Source organism: Gymnoscopelus microlampas (assembly GCF_963454915.1).
Source record: "Gymnoscopelus microlampas genome assembly, chromosome: 3".
Lineage (NCBI taxonomy): Eukaryota > Metazoa > Chordata > Actinopteri > Myctophiformes > Myctophidae > Gymnoscopelus > Gymnoscopelus microlampas.
Window position 1 is genome coordinate 21615532 of NC_139940.1, and position 12012 is coordinate 21627543.

The window sequence follows — 12012 nt, forward strand, 5'->3', positions numbered from 1 at the left end:
GAAGACCCAGACTGTTGAGATGGAAGAGATGTAACATGGATAAACGAAAGATGACAATGCCCATTTGGAGCTCAGAGTCAAGTCAACAAATCCCAAAGCTTGTTGTTGCTACTGCTGTCACTTCACTAGATGTGACAGCTGTTCTGGATGTGACAGCTTTGTGGAGTAAAATGGAACAGACCTACTGTAGGCCTACTCACTCGAATGGAAAGTTCCTTGCTCGCTTGCTGTCAGGGGAAATGTCATGGATGCTTGGCATTTCCCCAGGTTGTGTGCGTGTGCGTGTGTGTGTGTGTGTGTGTGTGTGTGTGTGTGTGTGTGTGTGTGTGTGTGTGTGTGTGTGTGTGTGTACTTGTCTGTCCTGTATGTGTGTGCGTGTCCATGCATGCGTCAGTGTACACAGGTGGCAACACCAGCATGGAAACGGATTTTGTCCTCATCTGTCTCTGAAGTTGGTTCAAGCAAATAACCTCCACCCTATCTGTATGTTATCGGGTTATCGTTTTGTGCAGCTTAGGTTATAAATCTTTCTTTTTTTGCTGTGGCAGTCCGAGGGGCATATACCGTAGCAGATATGAGGGATTAGCCCACACCCCGCCCCATCAGTAAAATCTCCTAATCTGCAGTTTGTGGAATATCATTGCATAACCCTGAAAACCAGTCATCCACAGATTAAGCAATGGATTTGAATATTGCACGCTGTGTTTTGTGAACACTCTATCCTTAACCTCTTTCTTTGTCGTGCCTTCACCTGTCCCGTCTACTCAGCTTGCTGGTTCAGCAGTGAGCAATCAGCAGCATCTTTGCTGCCCATGCGAAAATCTTTGCCTTGCCACCTGTCTTGTATTGCTTGACACTTGTGTATACTGTAATGCTACAGTGTTTGGTACAGTGGCGTACCCACTGTAGAGGCAGGGCAGGCGGTCGCCTGCCCAACTAAGATCTCGCCTCCCCTAAAAAAAACGAATAACCCGAAAAGGTGTCATATCGTGCTTAATGTCCTCAAAGTCACGCATCCAACAAGCTTTGAACTGAGCAAATTGGACCTTCTGTTCCAGAGATAATGGCCAAAACATCTTGAAAACTGGCACTTTCGCCGATTTTCGATTGAGTTGAAATTTCTTTTTCTGGGGTAATAGAGGGGGGGGGGGGGGGGGGGGATCGCGCCTGCCCTAAATGTAAATCCTGGGGACGCCACTGGTTTGGTATCACGTCTTCCCTCCTTCCTCTCTCTCTCTCTAACAATGTGCCATTCTATTTGCCTTATTGCAGCAACAATGCACCCACCCGTTGTCTCTGTATGGCATTCCTATTTGCCATTTGTTGGATGAGCTGTCCGTCACACATGTGGCTGTGTAATTCGTGTGTCCTTTCCTCTGTCTGTTTTCGAGATCCCACTTCCCTCTCTGTGAGCAGTCAATATACCAGCCATCTCAAACCCTTATAGGCGTTTATATGCATGGAATATCCAAGTTCCTGTTTCAATCTGTGCCTTTCTATCTTTACTCTACTTTCTCTTTCTCCATAACCTCTGTGTTTTGCTCTCTTTGTGTAGTGTAAGTTGATGTGATGGGATTGTCTTGTAAGCTTGGATCAAACAGTTTTTGCAAAAAAAAAAAAACGTGCTTTAGTTATGAGATGTAGTGTGGGGTTTTTACAATTTGGACAGTAAGTTGTAAAATTGACTTTTATGTAAAGTACTTTTTAAGAATAAATGTACGTTCTAGTGATTTTAGAAAAGCTTCCTGTGGAAGGTGTTGAAAATTAGCACTCGTGCTATATACACTTTAAACAATGCATCTGGTTTTGTCCAATGTGATTGTGATGTCCATATCAAATAAATAAACATAACATAATGTCTGAACCTTCTTGCGTTCTAAAAGGAATACTTTGAATTGTTTGCAAATCCTGTTTGCCTAAGAGCTGTTGTGTCGTGTTGTGTTCTTAAATTTCTCCTCTCTGCTCTTCCCTTTCTTTGTTTTCTCTTCTCCTCCAGTGCATCAGAAACCTCGTCCCTTCTGCCTCTCCTTGCTTTGGTAGAAATAGCAGTTATAATAGAAAGTCTATTCTAAGTCTTTCCTTCTTTCTCTTCCTTCACTCCCATAACTTCCTTAAGTCATATTTACTTAATCGCACGGCAGTGTCACTCACCAAAAATAACTTACCTTGAAAATAGTTGGATTCGGCTAGTGTAGTATATGTTAGAAGTAAATACTGTCTCCTTGTCTGCCCCCCCTTCTCTGGAGTGTAGCTATTATGCTATTTCACAAACGTAATATGCTGCAATACTTGCATCCCAGCGAGTTCTGTAAAGGAAAAAACTACTCCAAAAAGAAACGTCTCATACATTAGCATATAAAGGTACCAGATGATGCAGTCTTTATCAATCTCAGACAAACTACGGATGATTTTTCAGAGCCACAGTTCCTCTGACCAGTTTTGTTATGTGTTTCCTGCCCCTCCCCTCACCCAACCTACCCCCTCCCATTCTTATGAATCAAATCAAAAGCGTCCACAGAGGACAAAGTTGAAAATAGCACAAGATCATTGGTTGAGATCGATGCTGAGGCCTCAGTGGGAACAGCAGGGTGCAGTGTGAGAGAGAAACTCTTGGAGTTACAGGTGTGTTTCTCTATGGCCGATGAGCAGTTATGTGTCATGATGATGATGATGCTGATGACATATATAGACTCAAGCTTCTATATATGAATTTAGCTCAGTTTCTGGAGGAAACGCTGCAAGGAAATGTAGAAGAGTATTGCTCATTGCAATCTGTTTATTTCCCCTCAGTTTCTCAAGTGAACAAAAAAGAAATCGTCTAAATATAAAACACCCCAAAAACTAAAATGATGAACCAAAGTCAAGACAAGCAATATCATGAAATGAGTGGAAATAAAAAAAAGAGTAAACGCTATGCCCTGTTCCATAAAACAAGCATGTTATGGCCCATGGGATTAAGCACGCAAATAATCACAACAATTAGCATCGTTTTGTAAAATTGAGCCAGTTTGCCTGCAAGTAATATGTTATTGGAAAACACAAGAGCTTTTCCTTTTATCAGCATCCAAGGTTGAATGAAAAAAAAAGGATGATGACCATTGACCACCTGAAAAGAAATCATTGTAGAAATAGAGGAAAACCAAAATGGCCCTTTTCTAACTACATCTCGCCCATCTTCGTCATACTTTAGTTTCCCTGTGCCATGGTGCCTGCGTGGAAGTCGACTCGGCCACAGAGGCCGTGTACAAAGGAGGCTTCAAGATGGGCTGTATCTCCTGTAAGATGAGGGGAGAGGTGCCTGCGACCGCCACTGTTGACTGGTACTTCAAGGCTGTAGATGAGAAAGAGGACACTCATGTGAGTATAGCTTATTTCTCAAGACAGAGATGTTCAGAGATGTGTTTAGTGAGTAGCCTCCTCACAAAGCTACTTGTGAAGTTGTGGCGTGAAGTTTAGGCTTGTGGGGTTGGATCTGATATGAATCGATAAAAACAGAATGGAATACATAAAATCAAAGTATATAGTATATATTTATACATACACATACACACACACGCACACGCACACGCACACACACACACACACACACACACACACACACACACACACACACACACACATTAAAAGTAAATAATAACAATAATAACCATATTGGTTACTCCACATCAGAATAGGCATTCAATGCAGAGCAAGACCAACAGATCACTCTAATGATATAACATCAATGCAGTGCACATAAACAAGGAAAGGTTCCCATTTGGAATAAAACTTGGCCATTGAACCTATCATTGAATGTTTGATATTTTTTCTAGCTTCGGGTGACTCATAACATCATTAACCCAGTGATTGAAGGTAGGAGGAGAGTTCTCCTTCCACTTAAGTAAGATTAGCCTTCTTGCCAATAAGGTGGTAAATGCAACTACAGTCAACTGTTTACTACGCAATGGATAGTTGACGGCGAGCCGGTCATTGTTGAGAAATAAATCCTGACAGGGTGATTAAACCCTGAGGCGAAGCCAGGTAATGAAAGTATTCCATTAATTTATGCCAGGTGCGGCCGTCCGTCCAGCACAACACAACACAGTTGCCTCGGAAGACAGAAAGTGTTGATCAAATAGAATACATTCTCGGTTACTGCATTGTCTATTTCTCGCTTCAAATGTTTTCAAAACATTCTTGAGAGCAATGTTTAGCTGTAAATGACATTGTGCGTTTGTTTACATGGCTGTCATGTTGGATACGGCATCAAATCAAACAGCACCGCCAGGTGCTCTGAGCCTTTGATTAGACAGAGGTCTGTTATTGAGCTCAGTGGTCATTATCCAGAAATAACACACAGCTGAATTCAGTGATTGACCAATCAGAATCAAGCATTCAACCAAGCCGTGTAATAATGACAGATATATATGGAAGAGGTGAATCAAACGCTTATGTTGTCTTTTCAAATGTAAATGAATGCTGATAGGTAGTAAACTCAGCTGTCTCATTCCCATGTGTCTTTCAACCGATTACATGACACCTGAAAACACAACTCAATAACAGGAGCCACTTATACACAGCTAAGTGGAACAGAGTTTTGTCGTCTCCTCTTCCCTTTTGGTGAAATGACTGCCATGCATTTATCATGAAGAGAGTGCAGCGCCATGCATCTTTCATGGCAGGCTCTTTTCCTCTGTGTCAGCTGGAAAACCTTCTCATTGCCTTGCCTAAGCCGCAGTCCATTATGTCAGAGTGGATGAGAGTCTCATTAGTGTCATTGAGATTACATTAATTTAGCAGAAAGTGCCGTGGTCAGGTCTGGAGCCTTGACTAGTGCTGGGTGAGTCGTCAGGAAGGATGAGTGGCTGGTGGGGTGGATTGGGGGAGGTGGTTGTTGTGTTGATGGCTGTTTTTCTATTCTTTTAACGTGGAAACTGAAACGCAAACTGCCTTTTCAGAGAGGGGGTGGGGGTACAGATCGAGGCTGGATAGGGCGTGTGTCGACACCTGTACAATCGCTGTGAAATATGCCGAGAAACATCCTGACACCTGACAAGTGAGAAGCACGTGAAAACAAACACACGGCTACGAAAGCCTAGTCAGGCCTTTATCACACCCAGAGACAAATAGAATAAATAGCCAGAAATGGATGAGCTATGTGCTCTTCCACACTCCAGGAAAAGCAACACCAGCTGTGTGACTGTACTGAAACAAAACCCAAGGACAGGTGGGGATTAGATAGATCCTTGACCCAAGATACCCAAGATATTGACACAGAGAGCCCAGAGGTCACCAGTTAGGCAGGCAGTTAGCATATTCAATTAAATCGCTCTACGGCCTAATTAAATCAGAGACAACCAAACAGTGCCACATTGAGTAGAGAGCTATGCATTTTATAACTTAAATGATGCCAGATTATTTGCCTTTACTCTTGCATTAAGAAATTGTTCAGATGGTGAAATAATAAATTATTGTTTTGTGACCAATTGACTGTTCTTGACGGGTTTGACTTCATTTAGGAACAATGCCCAATGAACTACAAAGTCCAACATGTTCAGCCATTTTAGTTGACTAAATATATTAGACTTTGTACTAGTCTAATATTTACTTACTTACCGTGAACTATTTTTCTAGCCTACCAGGTAGGGTATAATAAGAAACTCAAGACAGAGAGATATAGGGCAGTAGGCTTAGCACACCACGATGACTAACCATATGCAATGTAACAGATCCAAAACTTCTTTCTGGTAGATTTACAGCTATGAGGGTAAGGAGGGTGAAATCCTGGATGAACGTTTCTATGAGCGCCTAGCCTGGAACGGCAGCAAGCGGACCGATGACCTACAAGACGGCTCCATCTACATCCTCAACGTGACCTTCAATGACACAGGAACCTACCGCTGCTTGTTCAATCGCATCCTCAACTTCGGGACCTATGTGTACAACACCAATGCCACCAAGGTCGTCAAACTCAGAGTGGTGCCAGAACGTAAGCATTTGAGTCCGGGGGATATTCTCCAAAAGCCTTTTATTTTTATAGAATCCTACAATAGGTCTTTATACCACATATGTACTGTTGCAAAGGGTGTTGTATAATGTCAAACGTTGTATTTTTAAACATTTAAATGGGCCAGGGGTTAAATGACAATTGGCTAAGTCATGTGTCTGGGTGAGTCAAATACTGTGTTCACAATGTCTTGGAAAGGTTTTTTTGATTGATTGAATGAATGTAAACAGTACGGACTGGAGGTATAGTAAAACATTTGGGCTAAATAATAACACAAGGTAGTCCTGGGGACTTTCCATTGTGGTCCTATGTATTCAATTAATCAACAGAACATAGATTATTAACACATAAATACATATCATCAACAAATAGCTATACTGTATTTATAAAGGAGAAAAACGAAAAAAGGAAAAACGGTGGCATTGTTATGACCCCACTTCCCAGACACAAATATTGACCACAAATGAGCTGAAGGTAAACTGTGTGTAGGAATAGGTATTTTTGTTTTGGTCTGTTTTATCATTTCTGCACTCAAGATGGATTGCTACCTACCTGTATGTTTGTATGTATGTACTCTTTTGGTATACAGTATTAACTGGATAATTCAAAACCAAGGGCACATTAATGATGGACCCACAAATGTGTGTTCATTACCAGACTCTTTGTATGCTTATAAAAATGTATTATTATTGTATGATTATAACTGAGTTTCCTTAAGTCAAAAAGTAAATTCCAAAGCACTGATGTGGCATGGTTGATTTGACAAGTTATGGTTATTAATGGAGGTGTCCACCAGAGAGTGTGGACCTTTACTGACTGTAGTATGCTGCCATTATTCTAGGACTAGGTATTTCTCACCAGCCAGAGTAAAGATTGGAAACAATGTTGAAATAGTGACATTTCAAGCAGAACACTGTCCCCCTGTGGCCACACAGTAGGAATTATTTGATCTGAAGCAACATGCTGGAGAACTTAAAAAAAAGATATATATATATATTATATATATGAGCCATTCTATGTAAAAATTAGGCCCGTAACGATACAGTAACTGCATCAATTGGTTTTAAAAACGATCTACTGTATCGCTTTATTAAACAGAAAATCATCCTTTAATGCCATAAATATGTATACCAGGCCAGCCTTCATTTATTTCTGTTACTTACTTACCGTGTTTTGATCTTTGATCATCTCTCTCTCTCTATACAGGCACCCGGAGCATGGCATCCATCTTGTCTGAGGTCATGATGTACGTCACCATCATTGGGCTGCAATTTTGGCTTTTAGTGGAGATGATTTACTGCTACAAAAAGATATCAGCAGCAGGAGAGGAAGCCTTAAGAGAGAGCGCGTGAGTGGCACATTTAAACACAGCACTCTACATGCACGACACACGAAACATGCAAATCAAACATTCACATTCACACGCTGATACAGACACACAAGCACACACAGAGGAATATACCCATGCAAACATACTGCAAGTACACAAAACATGGACACGTGTAGACGCACAAACACACACATGCACACATACGCACATCCCTGCCAGCCTCTTAGCCGGGCCAGTCCTGTTCATGTCCAGATCACACTGGGCCGTCCAAATGTCCTGACCGTCCTCCTTCCTGTTTCACCCTCGTTTCCGCCTGCATGCCACACTCTTTGAGTAGTGGAGAGCCTGTATAAATCTTTTTTTTTTTTTAAGTTTTCTATTTTCTCTTCTCTGCTGAAATGACTTCACACTAATGCTGTTTCTATTCAGTGCACTCACTGGTTCTCAAAGTGGGGTCCAGGGAGGGATCCAGGGGGTCCCCAGAAAAATGAAGGACAGTTTAAACATATGTAACCCTAATTTTATACTTTGGCTATATTTGAAAATAGCTATCTACAAGCTCACAAACTTGTAGATCGGCTTTTTTATGACCATTTTGATTGTGGGAAAACTCTTATGGTCACTGGCACATCTTTTCAGATGGGGGTCTGCAGCCAAATATGTATATCAATTATCAATTTAGGGGTCTTTGACATGAAAATGTTTGAGAACCACTGTTTGTCTCAGTTTCATACTTTACTCATACTTTCACACTAAATTCCTCCACCTGCCTCTGTACTTTTCTCCCTCTGCCTTTCTCTCTCTCAGGGCGGAGTATTTAGCTATAGCATCGGAGAGTAAAGATAATTGTGCAGGTGTGCAGGTGGCAGAATAGCCCTGGTAGGTTTGTATTTTCTGTATGTGATTTCTTTTTTCAGATTTGTCTCTTGGCTGCACTTTCCTCTGTTCAATTATCTTGTTTGTGTGGTGGATACTCAACTGTAATGTTTACTTACTGGACATTTCTTAAGGCAGGCTGTTACATTATCTCTACTGTTTGAATTTGTTCAGTCAACCTATTTAAAAAAAAGAAAAGTATAGTATATTTATTTATTTACTGTTTTGTTTATTCCTTTTGTTTGAAAGAGCACATCACCCATTTACAACCTTATATTTTCATATAATTGGTCTAATGCTTATTATAAGATCATACAATTTCCATCTACTCACTTTGCGTCTCATTGGTGGGCTGTGGGCAGTTCAGAAACCTGCCTATAACATTATCCATGGTAATACCAAGCTAATAGAAACTACAGCCATTCATCTTGGATTAAGTAAATTAAAAAAAGACAGAAAAAAAGGTAGAAATCTTGTTTGAAATGACCATACTTGATGGTGTCACTGGTAGGCCTGTTTCTGAACTGTCCACAGCCCTCTTCTGAGACACAGACCGAGTAGACAGAAATGGTACCATCTTAAAATGAGCATTAGTGAGGACCAATTACATGAAGATTGGTTGGAAATTGGTGACGTGGTCCTTTAATTATCTGTTAAACACTAGTTTTGAAAAGAAAAACATGCTGTAGAGTAGTTAAATTTGATTATTGTTTTGACAGTTTCTGTTTTGAACTTTCTTGCAGATCGAAAAAAAACAGATCTAAAAGTTTGAGGAGTGTCACATCTCCATCATCACTGCCACTCACTTCCGACAACCCTCTTCTCAACGATGGGGAAAGATGAGGACCACGCAGGACACAAACTCCTCTCACAGATTTTCTTCATGACTTTCTGCAAAAGAGATAGGAAGGATTTAATTGTATTCTATTCTCGGTCACAGAATGGAACTGAATTGGCTGTTGTTCAACAGGAGAGAGAGAGAGAGAGAGAGAGAGAGAGAGAGAGAGAGAGAGAGAGAGAGAGAGAGAGAGAGAGAGAGAGAGAGAGAGAGAGAGAGAGAGAGAGAGAGAGAGAGAGAGAGAGAGAGAGAGAGAGAGAGAGAGAGAGAGAGAGAGAGCTGTATATAGTTGTGTAATCATGCAAAGGTTATCTTCTACATCAACATATATTGATTATGGTATACATTGTATATTCACCACTTGCATGCTTAGAAAGCCTATCAAAACCACTGATCGCGTGTTCTCTGGATATAGTTTTTATGTAGTTTCACTTCAGTTTGGGTCATTTGTTGTCAGTGTCATCATTTTTCATCACTCAATACCTTGCGCAGTACATTGCAACCTTCTCATTCGTCTTAATCAGATGTTTAAAATAAAGAATTCAACCTTTGTAGATTACACCCCCGGAAACTGCAAAAATATTGCACATTTAGATTAGCGACTAGCAGGTCCATTTTACCAAAGCACTGCAGTGGTTAACACTTCTCAAGTCATGATTGTATGCATTTGTCGTCAGGTCTGGTTTAACAGCATCTGTCTACAAAGCACTAGTGTCTACCAAAGTGTGACCTACTGTAGTCTTCCTCTCTGGGAATAAACTCTGACACACAAAGCACCTCTGTTCACACATGCATCATGAAGTTATTTAATGGAAATACCACCGCAGTAGACTTTTTGAAAGACCAATCATAATCATTTTCTGATTTTGAGTTAGTAACTGTTGAAAACCAATTTTCACAACAGAGTGAAAAGAAAGGCAGTATGTTTTGTATGTTTTTTTTTTTTTTCATTCATTCAAGATTTAATTATTCTCTAAATTACACTGAGTAATTAAATCTGACATCGGTACAGAGAAGTCACTTGCATAATTATTAACTCAACAATCTCAAACATTGCAATTTATTAATGCCACCAGATTGTACTTTTCTTCATAGCTCTAAAAAAAGAGAAAGAATCCTTGCTTTTGCAAACAACTACCAAAATGTTTTGCTCTGCTAATATGAAGAACAGCTTTCATATACAGCATCCTGCCTCACAAGCAAAACATAGGGGCTGCAGTCAACGTGTGACTTCCTGTGACATTTGAAAAGACAATACTTACCGCTAACCACAACCCTGTGTGCGCCACTTGATATGTTCACTCCAGACCAAAAATTAAGCTTTAATTTGGAGGCATGGTAATGAAGCAGTAAGCTATAATGTGGCTTAACCTTCCTACAGATGTCTGTCTTAGAAAATAAGGGCTATAGCTGCCATGGGCAATTGTACCACAAACCTGTCCAGTGTTCTTCCTATAGGAAAGCCTATGGAAACATGTTAACACTTGACCTGCTCTTCCATAGTTATTAGGTAACTATGCAGGGACTAAGCAGGGAAAATGAATAGTGCTACATAAACACGTCAGTCTCTAGTACTGCATTGCAATTAACTGCTTGTATTGTAGGTATTGTAGGTTACTAACAAGTAAGTAATAGCAAACTAAGAATGGGGTTGTTCACTATTATATAATGAATAATTAGTTAATCTCATAACACAGGCATACTGTGCCTGACTATTGGCTATCAGCCCTTTGTAATAACTAATGAAATACTGATTACATTATTTGCTCAGATATCATTACTATTACGTTAACATGCTTTTCACTTTACAATACGATTGAAAATAAAGGACACAGTAACACCTCACTCATTATGTATATAATCAGTGTAAATATGAATGACAAATTAATTTGTAATTATAACCGATATTTCTAACATAGGACACATTTAATATTTCTGTGAGCCATCTGTTTCTGATTGACCATGGCCTCAAAGGGACTTGAATGTATAACTACATTAAGTAGTTCATTGAGATGCAGAGTATTGACTGAGGAGTTAATGTAGTGCGATTCATTTGTCCCGGCATAGACCTGCTGAGCCGACTGACTATGGAACATGGGAAAGCTTTACATAAATCTTTACTACCTTTTCTATGTGACATTACACTTCTCCACTTCCTTGGCAGGCAATTCTTTACACTTGGCTATCACTAGATAGCGAAATATAACACTGCCATCTTGCATGCATAGGCCCTCAGACCCATTTTTAGGCCTTCAAAATGGGTTTTGCAACTACAACCACCAATTAGAGCCCAACCATCGCTCCAACCCATGGGGTCTAGAGCTTGCTTGAGGGAGGGTGAAACACCGAGTATTAAATACTCTAATCATACTCGAGCTGCAACAACATTTTCCTGAGATATGTCTGGTCTTTATTACATTATCCTGCTGACCAAGCAAGCATGCTCTTGATCATTAGTTGCTCTCAACAGGGGGGGGGGGGGGCAAGCTACATTTTGATATTTAAAAAATATCTCTATATTCCTAACTGTACATAGTAGGAATTCTGAAACATATGACAGACCATATCAGACCAATCATGTCTTAACAGGTTTTTTTTACATTGGTGTATCAGATAAAAATCTTATCAAATGGGGATCTGTGGCCTAATCTGATACATGTAAAATTGGTGGTCCTTTAAATGAAAATATTGCTCTGGATAACAGCCTACTTTGTCCACGGATTTTCTTCAGCAAAGAATAACTGGTTTTCTCTAAATGTGTGGAGATGATTTTTGCCAAAATGTGATCTAAAAATAAAGGTCATGGGAAGATTTTGTTTATAAGTCCTAATCCTTGCATCAGTTGTCACAACCTAATCAGCTTAATTTGTAGAATAATCTTCTGCCATACGTGTGTGTGTGTGTGTGTGTGTGTGTATGTGTGTGTGTGTGTGTGTGTGTGTGTGTGTGTATGTGTGTGTGTTTGTTTTACAATATCCACAG

The 12012-nt window shown here is 40.1% G+C and overlaps 1 protein-coding gene across 1 annotated transcript in view; it reads left to right on the forward strand.

Moving 5' to 3' along the window:
* scn1ba (sodium channel, voltage-gated, type I, beta a) overlaps positions 1 to 9061 on the forward strand; it is a 14814-nt gene extending 5753 nt beyond the window's left edge. The window contains exons 3-7 of the mRNA XM_084051766.1: positions 3191 to 3357; positions 5731 to 5968; positions 7193 to 7334; positions 8124 to 8195; positions 8936 to 9061. Of these exons, the coding sequence (XP_083907892.1) occupies positions 3191 to 3357; positions 5731 to 5968; positions 7193 to 7334; positions 8124 to 8190 (614 nt within the window). The 3' untranslated portion in view covers positions 8191 to 8195; positions 8936 to 9061. The remainder of the gene's footprint in view (positions 1 to 3190; positions 3358 to 5730; positions 5969 to 7192; positions 7335 to 8123; positions 8196 to 8935) is intronic.
* Positions 9062 to 12012: the final 2951 nt, after the last annotated feature.